At 36.7% G+C, this 26,816-nt stretch overlaps 1 protein-coding gene across 50 annotated transcripts in view; it reads left to right on the top strand.

Moving 5' to 3' along the window:
* The window catches only part of PARD3 (par-3 family cell polarity regulator), a 716,461-nt gene that overhangs the window by 403,276 nt on the left and 286,369 nt on the right, over window positions 1–26,816 (top strand). For 32 of the 50 annotated variants that reach the window (XM_035307171.3, XM_035307172.3, XM_078329873.1 and 29 more), the window contains 2 exons: window positions 15,917–16,008; window positions 18,374–18,457. In XM_035307171.3, coding sequence (XP_035163062.3) covers window positions 15,917–16,008; window positions 18,374–18,457 — 176 coding nt within the window. Of the gene's footprint in view, window positions 1–1,800; window positions 1,864–15,916; window positions 16,009–18,373; window positions 18,458–26,816 lie in introns of all 50 variants that reach the window. The other 18 variants (XM_078329879.1, XM_078329878.1, XM_078329877.1 and 15 more) reach the window with 2 other exon arrangements.

Below are 26,816 nucleotides of genomic sequence, written 5' to 3'. Positions count from 1 at the left end.
GAAGTGCTGCCTACTAAACGTTTTTTCAAGAGAGAAAATTTCTGTTACTAGTAACCCCATTCGCCCTAGTCTATTATTTGGAGAACACATAAGCAATCATCTGGATCTTCTTTTATCTGAATATTTTAAGAGTAAATGTTTTAAGAGTAAAACAGTAGTGATCCCTCAGCTTGACCTAAACAAATATTTCAAACCTTTTATTTTTGTAAATGAAAGTAATTTCTTGTGTATCTTCTACTTCTTATTTGTCCTATGTATCATTTGTTTAATCATTTTTTCTAAAAATTATGTCTCTTTCTCTGAAGGCATCACTTTCTGGTAAACATTGATAAGAAAATGTTTCATATAAAATGAGCTGAAGTTTTTTAGTCCATTTGCAAATCGTGAATCCCAGATTTAATTATATCCCAAGGGAAGAACCTGAGGAAACCAAAAGTACTAATGTAATTGGGCCAAATTGTATAATCAAAAGCAAATGATATGGTTATTCAATCTAATGAAATGATTTTCGAGGGTTTAATTCATTTCGCTGATTCAAGATATTTTAGTAATAAATAAGTTTGTTAAAATGGACATTCTATGATGTCACCACTTTCAAGCCATTCTTTTCTCAAGACCCTTTCTGGTTGGAAATATTTCTAAAGGCTGTAGCTTAATGAAGATAATGGATATCTGCTGGGGCTGGGAGAAAAGGAAGGTGGAGCAGGAGATGAAGTGTGAGTGCTTAAAGGCAAAGGGAAAGTAGTGAAGAGAGTACATCACTTTTTAAAAAGTGTTATTCTCTTGTCATTTTACATAACATGAAAACACTCCATTGCATGGTAAAATCTATATGATATCTAAGGGATTAATGGCTAGTTTGGCTGGGACTGGGGGTCATGCCTGTAATCCTAGCTCTTTGGCTGGAAGATTGCTTAAGGCCAGGAGTTAGAGACCAACATGGGCAAAATACTGAGACCCAGCATGTACAAATTATTTTAAAAATTGGCCAAGTGTGATGGCACACACCTTTAGTCCTAGCCACTCAGGAGGCCATGGCAGGAGAATTGCTTGAGCCCAGGAGTTTGAGACTGCAGTAAGCTATGATTATATCACTGTACTCCAGCCTAGACGACAGAATGAGACTGTCTCTTAAAAAGGGGGGAAATACACACACACACACACACACACACACCCACACACACACACACACACGACTAGCTTATAAAGATTTTGTTAAAATACATAGGAGATGAAACTCCTGATAAAGAAACTTGTAAAGAGTATATGTAATCATTCCACAAATATGATTGTATTAGGGTTTTTCAGAGAAACAGAACTGGTAGAATGGAAATTCTATCATCTATCTATCTATCTATCTATCTATCTATCTATCTATCTATCTATCTATTTATCTATCATCTATCTATATCTATCTATCTATCTATCTATCTATCTATCTATCTATCTATCTAGCCTATACATGTATACACACATATAAAGTTTCTTATAAGGAATTGGCTCATGTAATTATGGAGTCTGAAACGTCTCAAGATCTGCAGTCACCAAGCAGGACCCCCTAGAAGAGCCAGTGGTGTAATGATCAGCCCAAATGCCTGCAGCTCTATTCCCCCAGAAGATACTTTAGTCCAAAGGCAAGAAAAGATAGGTATCTCAGTTCACACAGTCAGGCAGAAGGACTCCTCTCCCTCAACCTTTTTGTGCTATGCAGGTCTCCAACTGATTGGATGATGCTCACCCACATTAGGGAGGACACTGGGCTTTTCTCAGTTTACTGATTTAAATGTTAATCTCTTTCAGAAACACCCTGGCAGACACACCCAGAATAATGTTGGGCCAAATGTCTGGATGTCATGGAACCCAGTTAAGTTGACATATAAACTTAACTTTCACTGTGATATGTTTAATCTTACTTTCAGTCTTAAATTCCAGCTAGAATAGCAGCAAGACTTTTTGCTAATCAGATTAAAGGGAGTAAGGACTATGTGTGTCTTTTTGTCTATCTCCCTATCTCCCTCCTCCCCATCTCTGTCTATTAGAGCAGCTGGCTAAGAACTGAGAAAGATCTAAGATTTTATCCTACTTGCAAGCTAACAGTTAACCTGCCTCAGTTTTATGGTTGCTGGCAGAAGACACGAGGCTCCCAGTTCAGAGATGAGGAATTTTGTTACTCTTAGTACAGCATGCAACATAAGCGTCAGCATATTTGGTTCAGTTTTCCTTACTCCCTAGACCAGTGGAAGTGATGCCATTGGGCCCAGATGGATGCCTGCATGCTCTGTGGGAATGTTACAGGGGAGGACTCTAAGCTGAGGAATCTTTTATAATGGCAGTAAGCAAGACTCACTCCCCTTGGCTCTGGAGGGAGACACTATCTCTGTCTCTCAGGGCTTATGTCTGCACAGATATCTTTGAGAAGCAAGTCCAAAACAAAAGCGATCAGTGCCTCTGTTTGCAAGACAGGCAAATTTGCAAGTGAAAAATGGATAGTTGTCTTCCAACACAGAAAATAAAAGCTGTGAAATGAACAGTTTACTATAAGGCTGGTAATGATATCAGTTGGCTCAGTCATTTTAGAAAGTAGTTTGATACTGGGTACCTTAAAATGATCATGCCATTTGAAACCTTGTGTTATAGACTTCCTTCAAATAAGTGAATCCTGAATATTGAAATCTTATTTAGAAATCTATCAGTTACGAGTTAAAATGTTCTTTGATGAGTGAATTGTGAAATGATGACATATTTACTTGATAGAATATTGAATCATTAAAAATTGTTTCTCTAATGATTACAATAAAATGATACATTATTTATATTTTATTATTACTATGTAAAAAAAGAAAAACCTATATGATCTCAAAAAAACTGGAAGTAAACACCAAAGGTAAGAGGAAAAGACAGAAATCATCTCGTATCAGTACAGCAGTGTCCTGGAAGCATGGTGTTCTTTAATCACTCTGACCAAACTTTTTTTGCCACAGAAGATGAAAGATGCTTATTTTTTAAAACAAGTATTTTATCAATCGAATTCCCATTTTCTTTTTTTTTTTTTTGTTTTTTTTTTTTTATCTAGAGGTGTTGGGCACCTAGTTAGCCCTTATAGTTACAAGACAGTTTTCTGAGTACTTTAAGTAGCTCATTTGATTTTTATGCAAACTCTGTGAGATAGACATTATTTTCCCCAGTTTATAAATGAGTAAACTGAGGCACAGAGAAGTAACTTGTCAAAATGATTCTGCATGTTTTAGTACCATGCTCAGCTGCCATATCAAATATAACATGCTTAATAGTTTAAATTATTGTATTTGTTTATATCTTAATTTTTGTTTCACACTCGTATCATATTCCAGGAATTAAGGACAATGCAACAAATACATAGCTAATGAGTTTTATTAATGTTAATGTTAAATATTATGACAAATATTTAAAACCATAATTTAAAATTAAGTATTCAAAGGAGTCATTATTGCTGTACATCTTGTGTCAAACATCTATTAAGATTCATTTTATTAGGGATAATACAGTCTGTTTATCCTTGAGAAATCTATCACTTAGATATTACTTCATTCAGTTCAGCTAGAACATTGAGTGATAGCAAGATTTTTTTTAAAAATCTACTTACTAAATTATAATGTTGTATTGGAATGTGATAAACCAGTGAAAATTCTAATATATGTTTACATAAATGGATTTTGTTATATTACCCATGGTTTTTTTTTTTTTTTGAGCTGGAATCTGACTCCAGTGGAATCACAGTGGAATGCAGTGACATGATCTCCACTCACTGCAGCCTCCACCTCCTGGGTTAAAGTGATTCTCCTGCCTCAGCCTCCTGAGTAGCTGAGATTACAGGCATGGGATTACAGGCATGCGCCACCACGCCCAGCTAATTTTTATATTTTTTAGTAGAGATGGGGTTTCACTATGTTGGCCAGGCTCGAACTCTTGACCTCAAATGATCCATGTACCTCAGCCTCCCAAAGGGCTGGTATTACAGGGGTGAGCCACTGTGCCTGGCTCTATTTCATGTGTTCTTGTTCATTAACACTTTAAGATAATGAGGTATAGGACATTGGAAACTGTAGAATTTTTTCTTGCTATTTTCTTAACAAGCCCTTTATGATTAGTAGTCACAAAATATTTATTATTAAGGAAAACTGTGGAAAAATATCAAACTTGGTTCTTGTCAAAAGTCATTTTATGTTTTTTTGGACCAAGAGTTGCTGATGAACTTACCCTGTGACTCTTCCTTCTTCACTTTAATTTTAATTTAAAAAATTATTATTACTATTTTTATATATAGCATCTTACTATATTACCCAGGTTAGTCTTGAACTCCTGGGCTCAAGCAATCTACCTACCTTGGCCTCCCAAATGTTAGGATTACAGGCATGAGCTATCATACCTGGCCCTGTTTGATCTGTTTAAATGAAATTTATCATCTGGGAGTGGTGATTCATACCTGGAATCCCAGGAGTTTGAGACCAGACTGACCAATATGGAGAAACCTTGTCTCTACTAAAAATACAAAATTAGCTGGGCGTGATGGCACATGCCTGTTATCCCAGCTACTTGGGAGGCTGAGGCAGGAGAATTGCTTGAACCCGGGAGGCAGAGGTTGCAGTGAGCTGAGATAGCAACATTGCACTCCAACCTGGGCAACAAGAGCAAAATTCCGTCTCAAAAAAAAGAAAAAGAAATTTATTCCAGTTGTCTAATTTGTTTGATGGAACATCTTAGCAGTCTGTTTGTCTCTTTGTCATCTCAAGCTTTTTTACTGTTCAGAATACTAGACTACAACTGATGTTTGAAAAATCTCTCTGCATGATTTCTAGAGCTGATTAAATATGACATATACTGATAGCAGTGAACAGTTCTAACTTTGGATTCCCTGAATGTTCTGCTTTCTTTCTAGGCCCTTGTGTCTTAGCAAAGTCACTTTTTAGAGAAATTATAATACAGCAACATATATGTATAAAATCTAATTTATGAAAGTATTGTAAGCTTTTTAAAAAACAATAAAAATATCTTTTATTTCTTTTTTTAAATTATTTCTTTTTTTTCTTTTGGAAACAGAGTCTTGCTCTGTCACCCAGGCTTGAGTACAGTGGCACAATCTTGGCTCACTGCAACCTCTGCCTCCCAGGTTCAGGTTATTCTCCTGCCTCAGCCTCCTGAGTAACTGAGACTACAGGTTCCTGCCACCACGCCGAGCTAATTTTTTGTATTTTTAGTAGAGATGGGGTTTCCTCATGTTGCCCAGACCTGGATTTGAATCCCTGAGTTTAAGCAGTCTGCTGCCTTGGCCCACCAAAGTGCTGGTATTGCAGGGTTGAACCACTCTACCCAGCCCATATTCTTTATTTTAAAAAGAATTTATGCTCGTTGTCCAGAATACTTAGTTATAAAGACAGTAAAAATCAGTTGTAATCCTGCCATCCAGAAATAACCTTGGGTAATATTTTCCTTGAATTACCGCTTGATATTCGTTATTTATATGTGTCTTCCTTAAAAGATAGGAATTCTCACTTCATATATGAAGTGAGAATGTTTAGAGTTTAATGGTTTTTAATAACATAACTTTCAGTTTTGAGAATCTTCTCACAGATCGTGGCCCTGACATTAACTAGCTGACTTGGGTCACAGTCACTTCTTAATAATTTTGGATCACTCTTCCACGAGTCAAGTAGGGTTAAAAAAAAAAAAAAGTGAAAATAAAGAACCCCATAGTCCTTGATGCAGCTTTCAAATCCCAGCTCTAACAATATGAACTCTTTTCTAGGCCTAATTTCTTCAAAATAAGAATGCCTATCTTGTTGTGAGGATTACATGAAAGATTGTACAGTTTGTGATGCATTGTAGATTAGTAAACATTTTTTTTTCTTTTTTCTACAAGTTGTATTTTAGGTGTAAGGGGTTTTGCAAGTAGTGACATCTATGAGTTCATTACAGCAGACTTATAAGCTAAACATATTTCCTTTATTCAGATTAGGAAAACTAGCGCTTAGTGCCATGACTGGGACATGGCAGAGGCTGGACTCCCACCCAGGCTCTGTAACTTTTATTAAAAAACATTCTGCATGTCATCAGCACAGCTCTTTTATCCCTACTGTAAAGTACCGAAATCCTCGGGAACTTATCATGTGGTTATGTTTGGAAAGAGCCTCACTACACACTTAATTCATTGAAAGTTCCATATGTTTTGTTTATTAAAATACTTTTAAGGGTTGTATTGAGGATTACATTGAGGTCGTATTGAAGACCAAAGAACTAAGTGGTGCCTAGGAAATCTTCAGTATATACTAACAGTGATCATTTTTGTGTTTTGGTATATTTTTAAAATTTATTAGGTTATAGCCTTTTTAAGATGTGATTTGCACGTATCACTTGCAAGAGAATATTTGTTTAGCTTACTGTTGATCTAAATAAAAATTGATAGGCCAGGCGCGGTGGCTCAAGCCTGCAGTCCCAGCACTTTGGAGGCCAAGGCGGGTGTATCACGAGGTCAAGAGATCGAGACCATCCTGGTCAACGTGGTGAAACCCCATCTCTACTAAAAATACAAAAAGTTAGCTGGGCATGGTGGCATGTGCCTGTAATCCCAGCTACTCAGGAGGCTGAGGCAGGAGAATTGCCTGAACCCAGGAGGTGGAGGTTGCGGTGAGCTGAGATCGTGCCATTGCACTCCAGCCTGGGTAACAAGAGCAAAACTCTGTCTCAAAAAAAAAATAAAAAAATTGATATAAAAATTACTGTAGTTCCAGCCTTAGTACATCTTAGTAAAGCTTGGTCAATTTTAATTTTATCTAATTTTATTTATTTATTTTGAGACACAGTCTCACTCTCTTGCTCAGGTTGGAGTGTAGTGGCAGGATCTCGGCTCACTGCAAACTCCGTCCTCTGGGTTCGAGCGATTCTCCTGCCTCAGCCTCCTGAGTAGCTGGGACTTCAGGTGTCCAACACCACACCTGGCTAATTTTTGTATTTTCAGTAGAGACAGGGTTTTGCCATCCATGTTGACCAGGCTGGTCTCAAACTCCTGACCTCATGTGATCCACCTGACTTGGTCTCCCAAAATGCTGGGATTATAGGCATGAGCCACTGCTACCTGCCAATTTTTATTTATTTATTTATATAGAGATGAAGTCTGATTCTTGTTCCCTAGGCTGGAGTGCAATGGCACTATCTCAGCTCACTGCAACCTCTGCCTCCTGGGTTCAAACCATTCCCTTGCCTCAGCCTCCTGGGTAGCTGGGATTACAGGTACCTGCCACCACTCCAGGCTAATTTTTGTATTAAATTAGAGATAGGGTTTCACCATGTTGGCCAGGCTGGTCTCAAACTCCTGACCTCAGGTGATTCGCCCACCTCAGACTCCCAAAGTGCTGGGATTGCAGGCGTGAGCCACTGTGCCCTGCCAAATTTTAGAAACATTTTTAGGTCTCGTGTGGTGGCTTATGCCTGTAATGCCAGCACTTTGGGAGACTGAGGCAGGAGGAATACTTGAGGCCAGGAGTTTGAAATTGCAGTGAGACATGATTACACCACTGCACCCCAGCCTGGGTGACAGAGTGAGACCCTATCTCTATAAAAACAAAGAACACATACCCACATAACACAAAGAAAAGTATTTTAAAGCCATGGAGAAATTGATCTTTTTGAATGAAAACAGTTTTTCATAGTTTTATAATATACCTTTGAATATGTAAGTATAGTTTACTTGCCTGTGTATTATGTAATTTCAAAAATAAAACATTTTAAAATGTCACTTCAATGAGGATTACAATGTTAATGTTAGAAAGGCAAGATTGGTCAGATCACAGAATCCATAGATTTCAACAGTCTGTAAGTTACAGTATATTTTCAGGAATGTTAAAAAAAAAAGTAAGTGTTTTTCTGGTAAGCAAGCCACTTCTGAAAAAAGATTGGTCTGAATAAAATCATGTCAACTAGAGGGTGACCACTTGGTCACTAGTGTGTGGTGGGAGAAACCTGAACAGTACAGAGCACTTTGTGCAAAACAGGCAGTGCCAGTGTTCCTGGCATGGTGGCATCTGCTTAAGTGGTCATCTGTTTGGGGTAAATATGTATAGGAGTATGGCAGATGATAGATAGCAGGAGGGGTGCTGGGACTAGTTTTTAAGAGTCGGTGATTCTTAGTAAGCATCAATATGTAAATCTTCCTTTGTGAATCACTGATGACAGGCAAAATGGAAGAAGAATGTGAAGACAGATAGCAGTGTACTGTTGGATATTGGACTAAATATCTTCCAAGATGACTCCTCCATGCTCTGGAATCCTAATAATCAATGAGAAGACTTACATACTGAAACTGAATTTTAAGATTGCATTGTATGTGGAAGTGGTGCAAAGATACATACTTTTTGTTGTTCTCTGTGGTTAGATAGCTTTCATAAATCAGCACCATCTGTTGTTCTTTTCCTTTGGTTGTGTGGAGTCATGTTGTGTATGTTTCAAGACAGGAGGCATTTCATTTCTCTGGGAAATGGAAATTTCATGGACTGTGTTAAATACTACATTTGATCAGCATTAGCCTGAGATAAGAATAGTAGGAGTCTGATTGAGGGGATGAAGCTCATATACAGTAATTATATCACAGGTGCTGAATAATTCTTCAGAGAATCCTAAATAATTTGGTGTTGAGTTTTTTTTTCAGGAAAGCACAGTTTATATTATAAGGAACTGGACTTTGTCTAAAAGCATAACTATTAATTTCCCTATACAAGGGAATATTTTTAATTTTAAAAGATCTCATTGCTATATATTGTTCTTATCATATCTTGTGTTGTCTTTTCTTAAAAGTATTTGCAGTTTTTGTTTTATGAATATTTTTATTCTGGCAGAATATAATGATCATGAATTTAAATTGTATTACCCATTTCCTGATTTTATTTTTTCGGAAGGTTGCTATAGATTTATCATTTTCAATTGTGAAGACCTCTCTCCCACAGATGTTTTCAATTTGTTTTCCATGCATAATGGGAAATTATGTTTTCCTGGTGATTTGGCCAGTTAATCAAGTAGTTGGGACATTAACAAAAATGCCTTCTGGAATCTTATTTGTGATACTTAGGAGACTTGGAAACAGATTCCCTTTGTAATTATTTTTCACCAAGTGTAATCCAAAGAAAAAGTGCTTTCATTTAGTCTGTCAGCACCCTAATAAATATTTTCTCTAGTATACTGTGGCTCACTGATAGTTAACATGTCTCTCACTAAGTTAGGGAAATTGTGGAGGCATTCCAAAAAGTATGAAAAAGAACATTTAATTGAGTGTTTTTTGTATTGATATATTTGAATTGATTAAAATATTTTGCTGTTAAGTATAATTTTTTTTAAAAAAACCCTTGATAGAAAATATTGTACATTGTACCATGAGAATTTTCGTTATTTTTGTGCTTCCTAAATGTAAAAATGAAAGATAGATATATAGGAAGTTTAAGTACGGAAGTATAATTTTATTTTTTATAGAACATTTTTAAAATGATAAATATGTCTTAAAATTATAGGCTTTTCTTTCAAGCTATAAATATTCAAAATATTTACTTTTTGGATTTCAGAATTTGAATGTAAATATGCAGATGGCTGGTTTCTAGATTAAGTTTTATTGTGTTCCTCTGAATTAGACAGTGTGGTTTGTTTTGTAAACATTCATGTTTCTGCTTTCTGTGGTGAGAGATAGGGGCAGGATTCTAGTCTCAAGCATTCTAGTTACAAGTCCTGTACATCTTTGTAGTAGGATCACTTCAGTTTTTGGATTTTTTTTTCCTTTTTTTTCAGACATAAGATCTCACGTTGTTGTCCAGGCTGGAGTGCAGATGTACAAACATAACTCACTGCACACGAACTCCCTGGGCTCAAGTGATCCTCTTGTCTCAGTCTCCTGAGTAGCTGAGACTATAGGAGCACACCACTGTCTGGCTCTTTTCTGATTTCTGCATGAGAAGTTAAATTTTAGTTATTTTTTAAAGATAGTATGTCAACTGCCCTTATGCCAGAAGTAACCCCTGATTGGTAAATCTTATCAAGACTTGAAAAACTATAAATATCTGAGAAAAGCAACTTAAGCCTGTGACATTGTTCCAAGAGACACTGGCTTCCCTGGGGCATGAGGCTTTTCAGTCCTGGTAGTGCTTGCAACCTCCTGATGTGAGTCCCTAAGCCTGAGCTGTCTACTAGGGACCCCAAGAGAATGGCTCCTGCACAGCTGTGAGGACTGCCGGGTGCACACTCCTGAAAACAAGGCATGATGCCATCTTGCTGGCAAGTGGAGTCTTCTGCCTTCCACCCTGCATTGTCGGTCCAGTGCCAGGCAGCTTGTGGGGGACTTGAGAGTCTGCATGTTAGTTGGACCTGAGAAGCCCCTTCACCTCCTTGGCAGGCATTTCAGAATAAAAATAAAGACATAATGCTAAAAGACTTACAATAAAAACGAACAGCCTCTCTGCGCCCCTCTTCCTGCTCTTCCAGTCTTTCTCCCTAAATGTCTGCTCTGATATTTACTTTCATGTTTCTAAATCATATATTTATGTTGCTCTTTCCTGATAACCAGTTACTGACATCTGTTGACTTGCCATATGGAAGATGAGTTGTTCCTTTTATACTGCTTCTAGTTTCTTGTTCCCATCCTCTCAATGCTGATACATCCGAAGTCTAAGTTCAGTCAATAGCAGTGTCATAGCACATGGCAATGTAACGGTTGGTTACTGGATAACCACCAGGGTACTCTGATTATATTTCCTCTTTTACGGATTTTTTTTCTCCTAGAGCTATTTTTTTTTTAATGTTGCTTTGTTTTCTCTGTATATATTTTTTATTTTCTGCATTCTGTGTCAGGTCTTTCAAGATGCCTTTCATTTCTCAAATATTCAAAAATACCAGACCTGAGCCCAGTGAAGAGGTACACATTTGTAGTTACTTGGGAGGCCTAAGTTGGAGGATTGCTTGACTCTAGGAGTCTAAAGTCAGAAGTGGGCAAAATAGCAAGACCCCGGGTCAAAAAAAGAGAAAACCTAAAGGGGAATGAAAGAACTTTTAAACAATATCAGACCCATTATTAGTTTCTTTTTTTTCTCGTGGAGATGTACGTACTAGGCCTCTCCATTATCCTGCTCTAATCTGAAGTGGTTTCTGCTTCCTTAAACTGCCTTGTCTCCTATATTCTAGGATCTTCTTTGGGTTCTGACTGATTTTTTTATTGAGCTTTCTGGATTTTGCTAGAGCACATTTAAACAGAGCTTTATAAGAAAGTGTTCATGTGAAGGAAGTAAAGAACTTCCTTGCATGTCTCAAAATTCCTTTAATTTTTCACGCTTGATCTTTTGTTTGGTTGAACATGTAGTTCTACACTGAATTTTTTTTTTCAGTATAGCAGAGTTTTGGTAGAATTTAGTAGCGCTATTCAAAAGGCATTGCTATCATAGAGCATTTGTTAATAATATTCCTGTTTTAGTCTGCTAGCAGTTATCTACATGCTATCATTGGTCAATCCTTCGATAAAACTGCTATTTGAAGATAACTCCTCTTGGTTCTCTTGGATTTTGTACAGATGCTTTGTCTAAGAGGAGGAGGTGTTAAAAAACAGAACAGATGCCTTTGTTGTGGACAATCTTTTGAAGAATGTTTGTAAAGCAAGATAGGCATAGGATCTCCTCTGACAGCAGAGGGTCTGCAAGGATACTTCCTGTCTGTATAAAAGGTTTGGGTTCCCTAAGCCTTGGGTTCTTCTGTGTGTGCCAGTGTCCCTGGATCCTCTTCATATCACCTTGTGAGAATCTTAGCTGAGTAACCAGTGCATAAAAGGATAATTCTCTGGCTAATGATGTGACTGCAAGTTGTGAATAGTTCTTTGTCTCAGACCCTGGAGTCTTGTGTCTTCTGCCAGCATTGATAAAGCTGTGACTTTCAGGTAGGGTAAAAATCGTAGAGCCCTCGTACTTTTTTCACATCTGCTTTCTCTCTGAAAATGTCTTCAAGCACCACCCCATATTGTTTTCCTCTTCTTGTCATTTACTTGATTGTATATAGCATTTAGATATCTCTTTTTTTTTGGTTTCTTTATTTGCCCTAAAGACATTTTACAATGTAAATATTTTGTATACAGCAAAGCACAGTAAATATCAGGTATCAGCAAGTTTCTAAATTATAAATAATATGTTTTTTATTTGATTAAGTGGGTACCATGTTTCATTTTAAATTGTTTTGCAAAGCACATTGTATAAATAGATGAATACATGTATATACTCTTAAAATGTCTTCCATTTGTATATAATTGCCCTAAAAGATTTATCAAGATATGTTTTCTGTATTATGTATTATCTATTTATATCTTCAATAATGTTTATAAATTACCATTTGTTGGGTAATTACTGTGTCAGGTACCATGTAGTGCTTCTGATGTGGATTTTCTTACTAATTCTCTCAGTAGTCCTAAGAGGAAGACTTTTTAAACTTGTGTGTCTCTGTGTGTGGGGGGGAGGGATGGGGGGAAGAGAGAGAGAGAGAGAGAGAGAGAGAGAGAGAGAGAGAGAGAGAGAAGAGTCGCCCAGGCTGGAATGCAGTGGCATGGTCATAGCTCACTGCAGTCTTGAACTGCTGGGATCAAACAGTCTTCTTGCTTCAGCCTTCCCCGTAGGTGGGACTGCAGGTACACACTATCTCAGCTGGCTTTTTTTTTTTTTGTAGAGATCGAGTCTTACTATGTTGCCCAGGTTGGTCTTGAATTCCTGGTGTTAAGCCATTCTCTGCCTCAGCCTTCTAAATTTCTGCGGTTACAGGTGTGAGCCACTAAGTCCAGCCAAGAAAGATGTTTTTATTGTTCATATTTTACAGAAGAAGGCTTAGAAACATAGAAAGGGGCTGGGCGTGGTGGCTCCTGCCTGTAATCCAAACACTTTGGAGGCCAAGGCAGGTGGATCACCTGAGGTTGGGAGTTCAAGACCAGTCTGACCAACATGGTAAAACCCCGTCTTTTAAAAAAAAGAAACATAGAAAGGTACATAACTTGCATAATGTTATAAAATAGGTACTCTGCTATGAAACGGAGAAAAGGAAAAAGGAAAAAAAAACCAGCTGTATTGTCTCATCTGAAAGATCTTCGGCACTGTTTAGTTTAAATTGAAACTATATAGTTCTATTGTTTTTTACTTTAAAAATAAATAAATAAAAATAGAGGTGGGGTCTGACCATGTTGCCCATCCTGGTTTTGAACTCCTGGGTTCAAGTGGTCTTCTCACCTCAGCCTCTAAAGTGCTGAGATTACAGGCATGAGCCACCGTACCCGGCCTATACTGTATAGTTCTCAAATATCGATTTGACATATATAATAACAGCTTTATTTACTGTAGTTATAATGGAATTCAGTGTAGTTCTTGCTGAAAGTAACTTCATTCAGCCACAGCTTAAAAAAAGTACCAGACAACAGAATAAAACCATGTAGGAGCTGATAATTTACACAACCAAATGTTGGGAAAATCTAAGTTGAGGTTCCACAGCAACCGCAGCTCAGCCTCAGGGCAGTGAATGTTTCCATCCAAACTTGACACCATATGTAGCTTCATGAAATAATGTTCTCCATGCTTTTAGGTGCCTGATAATGGCCACTGTGGGAACATGGCATAAATTATCAGTGACTGTTTTATCATTGTAATTTGGGGTATTTCATTTATGTGGCTGTTTTATAGTGCAACATAGGTGTTTCAACTGGTGATACATTTTGGTGGCATTTCAGTAGTGCTTAAATTATTAATGAATCCCGAAAAAAAGGTCTGTAATGTTTAAGATTATTTTATGTCCCACATCTGGTTTATAAACAACCACATTTTCTCTCCTCCCTGCCCCCAACTCCCATTGGAAAAGCATAATTTTGGGAGTTCGTGTTTACATTCCAAGTGCAGTTCTCAGGCAGGTTTAAGATGCTGGTTAACCTTTGAAATGTATTATGTGCTGGTGCTTAAAGGAGATAGATGACTAAGCAGTACTTATGAGAGCCTCTCAAGACACAGCATCATCAGTCAGATAGCCTGGCTTCCTGCAGAGCTCCACCATCCAGAAAGCACAGAACACAGCTATGACCCATAGAAAAGCTTGGTGCCCTTCGTTTCTACTTCTCGTAGGTTTGCAGAGGAAATGTCAGCTGGACCTTACTGCCTGCTTTGTCTTCTCTTAGTATCTCTTCAATGATTTAATATATTGTTTGACATTGTATCTTGAACCTGTAACTCTTGCTTATTCATTTTGTTGATTGTTGTTCCTGTTGATGGGATATATGTTTCTACTAGAAGTCTCTCAAAGAATGTGATTGAAAATATAAAATATGTGAACCTATGAATTATCTTGGAAAAAAGTTAATAAAATCACCATTGTCAAATTTATGTAATAGAAAAGATAAACCTAACAAATTATATGTATACATAAATTATACGTATAAACTTCTAAATATATTTTACTTAGTTGTATTTGGGAACATATTACTCCAGAGAGTCCTAGGCATGATTTTACTTGAATTAGCAAAACATTTACAGAGCTTCTACTAGGTGCCAGAGACTGTGTCTCTGCCATTGTGTTTGGAGAATCTGAGGATCTCGTAACTGTTCTAATCTGGCTAGTAAGTCCATTGATCTCAGTCAGGTATGTTTATCATTATTCAAATGATCTCGAAAAGTGAACTTTTAACTACTAATAATAGTGAACTCTTTAATGAAAAGACCGTGGCCGAGATTATAAATGAAGGCATGTTCTTGGGTGGCTTTTCATTTATTTTGTGAACTGCCATGTTTATTCCACATGCACCTTTTTGAGTACCAGCAAATTTAATGAATTTCTGTAACACATTGAAACAATTTTTACAAAATATTGGCTTTCTCAAAGAAAGTATAGGAAAACGGGGGTGCTGAGTGCTTTTCTACATTTGCTTGTCCTTGTGTTTGGTCCTTTATGCACGGAAGTAAACAGAAGTGGTCCATTATGGCTAAGACCTTAATGCCTTTACAATGCCTCCAAATAATCAGTTGATTGGCTTAGGGTAACTTTATGTGAAATTTTATAGGACAAAGGCTGTAAAGTCTGCAGCTATACTATTGCATGTTCCTTCTGACAAACTGTTAGTATGAATCGAGGACTGAGAAATATGGCTTAGAAGCTTTTGGTAATGTTATGGATTATAATAGTTTTGAGTAGGAAGCTGTTTTCAAACATGCATTTCCAACGTCATGTATATTGGTTTATCAATATATTATAACAGTGGAATAATATATAATTACTTCCTAAAATATACATGAAAAGAAGTGAAAAATGATCAGATAAGAAAATTAGTGGCTAGATGTGGTGGCTTAACGTTAAGCCTTTAATCCCAGTACTTTGGGAGGCTGAAGCAGGTGGATCACTTGAGGTCAGGAGTTTGAGACCAGCCTGACCAACATGGGGAAGCCCTGTCTCTACTAAAAATACAAAATTAGCTGGACGTGGTGGTGCATGCCTGTAATCCCAGCTACTGGGGAGGGTGAGGCGGGAGAATCACTTGAACCTGGGAGGCAGAGGTTGCAGTGAGCCAAGATCGCATCATTGTATTCCAGCCTGGGCAAGAAGAGTGAAACTCTGTTTCAAAAAAAGAAAAAGAAAATTAGCATAACCATACATTTTTGTTTGTTTGTTTTCTTTCTTTATCCCAGTAGTATATCTCGTTCACCTTCTGAGATACACTATTTCATAAGACTCTTGTTTTCTATTTTAGCTTTTTACAACACACACTCAGCTATCATTAAAGGTCATCCTTCTTAGAGGAAACAGTTACCATGATCATAATGCCTATTAGACTCCTATTTTATCCAGTTTCCTTTCACATTATAGCAAAAAACCTAACACAGAGTGTACTTTTCTTTGTGTTGGCTGCCTCTAGGATGAGGATGGGACAGAAGAAGATAACAGTCGTGTTGAACCTGTTGGACATGCTGACACGGGTTTGGAGAACATACCCAACTTTTCTCTGGAGTAAGTTACGGATGATTTCAACTTAGTTTGCAAAATACATGTGGCATCATTAATTGCAGCAAATATTCTGAAAGTGAATGGCATGAGGAATGTTTGTGCTTAGTTGAAAACATGCCTTGCACTGATTTGTTTTTCTAAAGAACATCTTTCATCTCTTGAGTTAATTATGTAATGTAAGCAGTATAGCATGGAATTTTATGTGTACCTGTCCTGAGTTTCATGCCCTGGCAAATACTGTTAAATTATAATATAAAATAGTATTTGATTGAAGATGTTTGTCATGTTAATAACACTGTAAACACCATAACTGTTTTCAGATTGCTTTGTGTGTCAGTATTTTGATCATGTGTTTGTTCTTCACTTTGCTAAATTAAAAAAATTTGAGGGCATACTTGAAAAACTAGTTAGATCATGTTAGCATTAGTTATTATAGTGTGTGTGTATGTATTTATTTATTGTTATTTGGAAAAATAGAATCTCTCAAGATATTTGATGAAAAATTGGAGGTCCTAGGTTAGGGATCTTGAAAATGTTTTTAAGTATAAAAGGACAAAGAAAAAAATTCTATTCGATCTACAATGTTTTGATTATTTTAAATATTGACATGTGTAAATGGTAGGCATTCTCAGGATTTCTTTCCTTGGTAGCTTAGAGCAGGGAGGACAGTCATTTCAGATATTTTTTATTTGACTTTGGGTAAAAGTTGAGGATACAGACATTGACATTTATGTACTTAATTCTGTCTTTTCTTGGTCTTCCAAGAGAAGTGAGATTAAGCAGGCACTAGGATCAGATGCTGTTTGAATGTATAGCAATCAGCACACTGAGTATTTACATTTAGTAAGTACTTGCCATGCCATAGTTCTATTAGAATGTGGAATAAAATCAGTTTATTGAAGTTTTACTGTTTTTAGCTTACAAACCAATGATTAGATAGTATTCAACCGGGATAATCAGTATCCAAAGTAGAATTTTATGAAATTTGGTGAAAAATAAAAGTAATAAATAATTCATTTAACCATTTGGCAGTATGGCGCAGTTTTTATGTTGTCCTAATTAGTGCATGTGATTAAATCTGTGCACATATTTTCAATTTTGATTCATTTGATACTCCTCTCTTTGTATTATGTATGCAGGACCTTCATAATACATAGGACAACCTCAGGTTTTTAGAAATATAATAGAAAAATTGGCATTTTCCATCACATAAAAACTGTATTGTGATCTTTGTGAAATCCACTGGTAATAATTTATGGTTTTCCAGCTGGCTTAAAATAGATATTTAATTGAAGTACTATTTCCAAGTATTGGTTGTTAGGTTAATGCTGCTTAGACCTCTGATGTAGTATGTATATATGAGCACATCTACAAAGAAAGGAAAATCTCATTTAAATAGTTTAGAAAATTACGTGGTACCAATTTTCATTAAACTCAGCCTTTATTGTATTAATAGTAAAGATTCATGGAAGTGACTTGACAAATCCATAGGTTATATAAGGTTATGTTCCTTACACAGAATACTTTAGTTTTGTAATAGTAACTTCATGTTATTTCATACAGTGTAAATAGCTTCTTAACTGTAGTCCCAACTACTCAGGATACTGAGGCGAGAAGGTTGATTGACCCCAAGAGTTCTAGGCCAGCCTGAGCAACATAGCAAGACCCCATCTCTAAGAAGAAAATTAATTACAAGGAATTTTATGAAAGTTATTTTATTTATAGTAGATAACTGTTCGCTTTGAGAAAGGAGTTTTACAAGCTGCACATGCAGCACTATTATAGCAGTTTAGGAAATAGTGACTTTGATTTGTCATGAAGTAGTGAGCAGTAAGGACAATGGTGATCTCCTTTGGACTGTCACTGACAGGGTTAAAACTTTGATCTCATTGGATTAGTGGAAGGATTAATGATGTGACATATACGAGAGCACTTTGTAAATTAGAAAGTGCTCTGTAGCTGCACATCTTTATTCAGTTAATCTTCAGAGTCCTTGACATAGGTGTTGGGATGGAAAAGTTTCAGTGCAAGTCTAGAGATTTGACTTGAAAGACATAAACTTGTATTGCCCAGAAGAATAGGGTCCAAGAGAAATGTTCTGTGTCATTTTAATGTAGTTATCTCTGATGATTGCTCTCCCTCCATGCCATCAGACTAGTGTTCAGGTATGTAGTGTTTAATGTTGCCTTCATCACCATGCTTATATTCCAGAATATGTATGTATATGCCTGTGCGCTTGGTGGGATTTTTGTTCTTTTCTCTTTTGTTGTTTATTTTGTGTCTGTGTTGTTGCAGTTTTCTGTTTTGTTTTGGTTTTGGTTTGTTTACAGTACACGTTCATGCTCCCTCATTCATCATTGTCTCACAGTGATATGGTAAAGCTCGTACAAGTCCCCAACGATGGAGGGCCTCTGGGAATCCATGTAGTGCCTTTCAGTGCTCGAGGCGGCAGGTAACGTATCTTGGAGGTTTTTAATTGAATCATAATGTAGAGTGTTTTATCTTCATTTATGCTCAGCTAGAGAGTGGTGTTGACTTAGCCTATGCTTAATAGGAAACATTCTCATTCGGAAGCAACTGCTACTTCATTCCTATGTATATGTCATAATCACAGAAAGCACTTAGCCTGATGAAGAGAGGTTTTGCAGGAACATGAAGAAACTGTGCATTTGAATTATCCTAATAAATTTATTGTTCATCAGACTCAAGCTAACATTTTACTTGGCTGTAAATTGTGATGGACTTTGATGTCAGAACTCCAGATGGATTTGCAATGTGAAGGAGAGTTTAAAACAGTTTTTTGTGGGGAAAGAAAAATGCAATAAAAATAATCTGGATGACTTAAATTTAATTTAAACTTAAATTTGTGTTTATGTAGTTCTTCAATTTTACAAGCTTTTTTGATTGTTAAAAACCTTTAATATGAAATTTTTAAAAATTAGGTAAGCCATAGATTTCTGAACAAAGTGTTAAAATGTTGTACTGTTTGTTAATCCCAACTTCATTACTTTATAAGACATGCGTCCTTAAAAACCTCAAATGTTATATCAGTTTCCTTGATTCTGCTCTTTTTTGTGTGTGAAAGGACTGTTGTAATATTTTGGTTTTAATGTACTCAAATAGTATGAATTGATTTTCCAAGGAAGGCTTGGCAGTCCTCTGCCATAGACAAGTGAGGTGCGCCATGTCCTTCCCCTTGAGTCCAAACCTGTGCATGTTGAACTTACTGAATTTAATTGCATCTTCTCTTACTTGCTTTCTAATGATTACCTGGGAAAATATATTTACGAGCTATTTCGGCTTTTTAATTTGTAACTTCTTATTTCTTTTATTGTTATTACCTTATTTTTTTTCTTTTATTGTAACTATCTTTTTACATGGTGAGAAAAAGTGGGGAAGGTGGAAGGTAGCCTTATACCAGTGACTGAGACCTTAGAACATAGTTTAAACTGTTGTTAAGGAATTACATGCATCTAGGCTGTTGTAAAAGACAGATGTGTGTGATTAAATTATGCATTTTATTTTTTAGAAGGAGTATTTGTGCAATGGTAGTACCTTCTTGTTACATGTAAATAACTGTGGCGAGTTCAGATTTCATCTCTCTAGTAAAGCTCATGATTCATCCTATGTCCTAAGCTGAAACTTGACTTAGAACTCTGCTGGAATATGAATAAGGCTTAGATGTTAGTGTTACAAAACAAGGCATGAAATTCACCTTGAATTTTTGAGTGGTGTTATATTCACAGAGTTGTGGCTGCTTTTACTTTTTTATTTGTCTTTAAAATTCTTTTCTTAACTTTGGTGAAGCATTAAAATTTCTTCAAATAACTTAGAGTTAACAATATTATTTTCAGCATGGCCTTGCCTTTACTTTGTATAAGAAATTGAGTTCTAAATTACCTCAAAAGTTAGATTATTTCTTCCATTTCTTTCCTGAGTAGGAAAAAAGAAGATAAGGTAAAATGCATGGATTATAGCTTTTCAATATGCATATGCCTTAAAATGCCTGTGAAACATAATTTCATCACAAATGAGATTTAATTGTGTCTATACCAGCTTTGAGCCAGCATTTCAATTACAAACATTGTTATTATATTTTGTCGTTTATTGCATATTTTCTACCTCACTGTGAAAGGATATTAGGGTAAAGTGAACAGATGAAAAGTCTAAAGCGAAAGGAGAGTAAGATGTAAAAATAAACTTACCTAGATTGTGTCAAAGGAAGGCATTTCACAAAATCCACCACAGTTTCTGGTTACCATGGCATTTAGTTTTGATACACCAAACAGATTCAAGAAAACAAGTATGTTTGTGCAGAACTAGTTCTTTTATAGCTGAGTCATTTTTAATCCCTATTAGTTTGCATTTAAAGAAGAAAGTCGTACATAGGTTTTCAAAGAGACAGAGATTTAAGAAAAGCAGATTATCTATAATCTCTTTTTAGGCATCACCAGTTTTCACATGGAAACTGAGCAGAAATAGTTTATGATTCTTCACCACCTGTTTTACATCATTAAGCTTCCTCGTGGACTGGATAGTCATGATTCCTCAGAGTCGGGTTAACAATGGGAGAAAAAAAGTAGGTGGTCTGCTCAGATTGGCAGGTACAAGAACCCAGAGAGACCCACCTTTCTCATTCTCAGAAATGCTCAGAAATGGATTCCTGTTATTTCCAGAGAAACTCCCCAAGCGTATCACATGTGACAATTCCTGTGTTAGGTGCTAGGAAACAAAGATGAGCAGAATATGTTCTTCCCCAAGGGATTTGCAGTCTAGATGCAGTGATAGCCAAGAAATCAGTCACACAATTAGAATTATGTGACAAATATTGATACAGCTATATAATAGGTGCTCTGCGAGCAGATAGGGGAAGAATGGTCTGAATTAGGTACCTGAAGTGGTTTGTTGCGGAAGATATTTTTAACTGTGATGATACCTTGTAGAGGTAGTTGTGTCAATTCCATGGTGGTTTGTGCAGGAGTATGTTAAGCAATGAATGCACTATAGCAGAAAGGAAGAAATTAAGTGAAATTAAGAAATTGCACATATATCTAGTGTGAATACAAGAATACATATTAATGATATGTAAGTAGAAATTTACAGGATAACTTTGTATAAAATTCCAGTCATTCTTGGGCCTTCTCAATTTTGGAGCTATAACTAATTGAATAACGCTTATTGAATACTTGTTTTTATAAAAGTGACAAATACGTGTCAGCATTGCTTTCTCATTTAGATTTTCAAAGTCAGAGTCTAAGAAATAATGCAGAATACCAGTTTTTTATTGTGAAGAGAAGGAACACAACCCATACCACCTCAAATATCAAATGTCATTAAGGAAAATAGTAATGTAAGCTTGTGAAATTAATATTAGAATTTTACAGCCATTTAGATCTTATTACAGTGTGCTATATGATGATTTTTTTTTTTTTTTTTTGAGATGGAGTCTCACTCTGTCACCCAGGCTGGAGATCCTGGCTCACTGCAACCTCCGCCTTCTGGGTTCAAGTGATTCTCCTGCCTCAGCCTCCCAAGAAGCTACAACAACAGGCATGTGCTACCATGCCTGGCTAATTTTTGAATTTTTAGTAGACATGGGGTTTCACCATGTTGGCCAGGTTGGTCTGGAACACTTGATCTCAAGTAATCCACCCGCCTCAGCCTCCCAAAGTACTGGGATTACAGGTATGAGCCACCACGCACCGCAAAAGTTTTAAAAAATAAGAATCTTGCGTGGGTTACTGTCAAAACTATTTTGTAGGCTAGGTTGAATGTTGTTTTTCATCAGGGGCATTAATGACAATTAGCTCATCCTCCAACCCCTGCCTTAGTTGACTGCCTGCTGATATTTAGAAATGGAGACAAACAGATACAGACAATATTATCTTCCCCATGATGATGTTTTTCTTGAGTTATTGTCTTGTAAGTTATTCCGAAATAAAGTTAACTGATCCTCGTGTAGAACTAGTCATTCACAATTTCATTACTTTGATGATTCCTTTTTAAAAATTATTTTCTTAGTAGAAAAATATTTACCTGAAATGTTTCATTACCTTGGAATCAATTTTTATTTCACCTATATCATTTCATTTCCTCCTGATTTAAATGATAAACATTGACTGGGCATGGTGGCTCACACCTGTGATCTCAGCACTTTGAGAGGCCTAGGCAGTCAGAGCACTTCAGGTCAAGAGTTCAAGACCAGCCTAACCAACATGGTGAAACCCTGCCTCTACTAAAAATACAAAAATTAGCTGGGCATTGCGGCAGGCACCTATAATCCCAGCTACGTGAGAGGCTGAGGCATAAGAAATGCTTGAACCCAGGAGACAGATGTTGCAGTGAGACAAGATGGTGCCACTGCACTCCAGCATAGGTGACAGAGCAAGGAAACATCTCTTTATTTAAACCACAAGTGCCACTATTTTCAGGAAGGTTATGCCAAATAGTTGTGACTATCTTTGGCTGAAGAACTTTGCTTTTATATTATTATTTTATTACTTTTTAAAATATTTCTAGAACCTAGATGTTGATATTGGTCTACAGGACCATAGATAATGCTTAGTAAAGTGTAATCAGCACAGGAGCCAATGAACCCATGACTATCCATATTAGGTATTGTGTTACTATATTAACAGTGAAGTGAGAATGATACATCCTGGCCTGGATGGTGGTTAATGAGTATTTCTGACACTTTCTCATGAAACACAAATATGATTATGATATAATGTCAAGTGTATAAAAAGCAACATAAAAATTGTATGCCAAAATAGGGACTGGACCTATGAAATGATAAGATTTTGTGTTTGAGGCTGGGCATGATGGCTCATGCATGTAAACCCAGTACTTGTGGAGGCTGAAGTGGAAGGATCACTTGAAGCTGGGAGTTGAAGTCCAGCCTTTGCAATATGGTAAATCTTGACACTACAAAAAATACAAAAGTTATCCGAGTGGGATGGGACACACCTATGTTTCTAGTCACTTGAGAGGCTGAGATAGGAGGATTACTTGAGTCTGGGAGTTTGAGGCTGCAGTGAGCCATGATCATGCCACTGTACTCCAGCTTGCATAGCAGAACGAGAGCCTGTCCCTAACAAACAAACAAAATAAATAAATAAAATACAGCCAGGCACAGTGGCTCACACCTGTAATAACAGCCCTTTGGGAGGCCAAGGTGGGTGGATCACCTGAGGTCAGGAGTGTGAGATCAGCCTGGCCAACGTGTTGAAACCGTGTCTCTACTAAAATTACAAAAATTGGTGCCAGGGGGGTGGTTGGTGGGCACGTATAGTCCCAGCTACTCGGGAGGCTGAGGCAGGAGAATCACTTGAACCTGGGAGGTGGAGGTTGCAGTGAGCTGAGATCATGCAATTGCATTCCAGCCTGGACAACAAGAATGAAACTCCATCTCAGCAAATAAAATACAATAAAATAAAAATAAAAATAAAAATTACTACTATTCTTACTTGGACTTCATAGTCTAGCTTAAAGTAAATATTCTAAACCTTTTCCCCTGTGGAAAACGGTTATGGCTGAAACATTTCAAATTAATTAAGTAAAAACAGGGTCTCACTTTGTTGATCTTGGTCTCAAGTGATCCTGCTACCATGGCCTCCCACAGTGCTGGGATTACAGGTGTGAGCGACTGCACCTGACCTAAAGTACAGTTTTCTTCTCTGGATATTTTTTTCTGTTTTGAGGCAAGGTCTCACTCTGTTGCCCAGGCTGGAGTATAGTGGCTCACTGCAGCCTCAACCTCCTGGGCTTTTGTGATTTTTCCATCTCAGCTTCCCATGCAGCTGGGACTACAGGCAAGCGCCTCCATGCCTGGCTAATTTTTTGTGTTTTTTTGTAGAAATGGGATTTCCCCATGTTGCCCAGTCTGGTCTCAAACTGTTGGGCTCAAGTGATCCACCAGCCTTGTTCTTCCAAAGTGCATGGATTACGGGCTCAAGCCCCCTTGTCCAGCCTGAATCTTTTGTATAAGTAATTGTATATGGGTGTTTATATAAACTTTTGTTTTTTTTTCTTATCTATTAGTTACCATTTTCAGTGCCTTTGATATCTCAGATCAAAGATTGGCAACATTTTTGTAAAGGGTCAGATAATCAGTATCATAGGCTTCATTGCCCAGAAAAATCTGCTGTTGTAGCATGAAAGCCACCATTGACAAGACAAAGCTTGATGAAGCTTCATTTATAAAAACAGATTGCTGGCTGAATTGGCTCATAGGCTGTAGTTGTCAGCCCTTGCCCTAGAGAACCAAACAAATAAAAATGGCTGCCATCGTGAGTTTTACATTCTAGTATTTTTCATGTGTAAAACTCCTTCCCCTCTGTTTTCTGTTCATATCTTTGGGGGACATGAGCATATAGGATTTTCATTTCCACTTACTGTTGATAATAAAGCCACTTTTATCGTAACTATGTATTAATTTCCACCAGTGCATACCTCTGATTCTCAGGAAGAAGAGAAGTTGAAAAAACCAAGCAAACCACACTCTCATTAGTAATATGTACTCACAGAACAATCCTCCTTAATATCTACTTGCCAATCGTAAGACTGAAGGAAAAATCTAAATCAGGCCCTGTGAAGATGGGTGGTGACAGGATGAGGGGGCTCTGGTTGTGGGGCTGGCTTTCTGCTATACTGACTCATTTTGGCAGATGGCTTATTTATTAATTTATTCTCAAGTTACTATTTACAGATTTGCCATCATTTGATTTGTCTGATTAACTTTGATTTTAATCCCAAATAATTTTTTTTCATCCATTTATCTTCAGTGTAATCTTCAGAATATCAGGTAAGGTGTCAGCATCCTTTGGAAAAAGCTTCTTCAGTTTTTGTGTTAAAGTTTATCTTTATGACTTTTGCCCCTCTTTATTTATTTGCTTAGTTACATTATTGTCCATAAATTTTATCATCTAATCTGAACAAGGAAGTCACATCTCTAAGAGAATATTTTTTATTTTAAAAATTTATTCTGTTTTTTACTTTCTTTATATTTTTTGAAACAGGGTCTTACTCTGTCACCCAGGCTGGAGTACAGTGGTAGGATCTCCAGGCTCAAGCAGTCCTCCCACCTCAGCCTCTCTGGTAGCTGGGACCACACAGACGCACACCACCATGCCCAGCTAACTTTTGTATTTTTGGTAAAGTCAAGGTCTCTCCATGTTGCCCAGACTGATCTCGAACTTTTGAGCTCAAGTGATCCACCCACCTCGGCCTTCCGAAGTGCTGGGATTACAGGGGTGAGCCATCACGCCTGGCCAGTAAGAGGATATTTTTAAGGTTTTGTATTTTTGAGTTGAAATAAAAGTGACCCATTTGGAAAATATGTATTTCATATGTATTATTATTTATATTCTATTTAAACTTGAATATAGATTAATTGAATATGATTAAAATCTATATTCAGATTATACTAATTAATCTATATTCGGAAAAATCACTGGAATATAAAAATTTGTTTTTTATATCCTGCATTCATGTCTTGAATAATTTCCCCTTCAAATATAAACCGATGTTTCTCTGTCTACAAGACTAATAGGCAAACATCTTTGGATGGTCTTGAGACGCATCATACTCATCCATTTAATTAAGCAGAATCTGAGCTTTGCTGTCTCTTCAACTAAGATTTACACAGTTAAATATTTTTTGTTATACTCATTTGTTCATCTAAGAGATACTTGATCATTTTTTGCTTTTTTCTGTATCGGAAACACAATCTATTTTACCCGTAGATTTGGAGTTGGGCATTTTGTATTACCTCTCTATGTCAGTCAGTGACTGACTGGACTTTTTGTTGTCATCTTTTTATTGGCAGGGGATTGTCAGGACTAGATAAGGATACCTGGCTCCGTCTTTTTTCTGTAGTCTGGTCTTGGCAAGTTAACCTCACTTGGCCCTACTCCTTACATATGAAGGATGGGAATCATGACTTTTGTATGGTTTGAGTAAGAAAATATATGTAAATCATTTAGCAAGATCCTTGGCAGTGGCAGCTAATAAGAATGGTCAAATCAAGAGAATAGTTTTTAAACTCAGTTTATCTTTTGTCATGCGCCTTGAAATTCCCTCCAGTGGTTAGGTATTCTGGTTGTCTAGGTAGTTAGTGATTAGTCTACACAATCAGAGAAAGTGATCATTTTCCTCTTATATTATGAATCTGGGAGAAAATGTACTATTATAAAGTTGAGAATCCCATACACATTTGTTTAGCTAATTGAGTACATATGCTAATGAAGAATTACAGTCAACTTGAACTCATGGAACTAGCTGAGAATAAATATGCTCTTGAACTTTGAGTACTCAATTTTAATATAATTACTTTTGAAAAAACGCAATTTAACTTTATTTGCTGAATCAATAGTCTTTTGTCTGAAAGTTTTCAATTTTGCTTTCTTATCTGCAGACTCTTATAATAAAGAACTATAACATATGCATTGGTTTTAGAGAGAAAATTTGCAGTTTATACTTATGTGAAATGAATCATGGTTCTTTAAATATAGCAGTATGACACCTGTGATTTCTGCTCTAATCTAAAGGAATTCTCCATTTTTATTTATCTTTTTGGCCTGCTTTATCTCATTCATCGAGGTTTTTCTAAAAAAAAAATTTAGACTTAAGGTTTTAACTTGGTGTTCCTTTAAACTTTCTCCTTTTGGCATTCATGCTTTCAGCGGTCATAGTTTCTGGGCTTATGTAGGTAGTTGCTGTCCCCCCATGGGCTGTACTCAGGGAGGTGAGAGGTTCTTGTTGATGAAACTCTATTCTGCCCACTCATATTCTGCTTTCCCTACCATTGTGAT

The sequence above is a fragment of the Callithrix jacchus genome, chromosome 7, assembly GCF_049354715.1.
Source record: "Callithrix jacchus isolate 240 chromosome 7, calJac240_pri, whole genome shotgun sequence".
Lineage (NCBI taxonomy): Eukaryota > Metazoa > Chordata > Mammalia > Primates > Cebidae > Callithrix > Callithrix jacchus.
The sequence above is the reverse complement of the archived record's forward strand: the minus strand, read 5'-3'. Positions and strand labels throughout refer to the sequence as shown.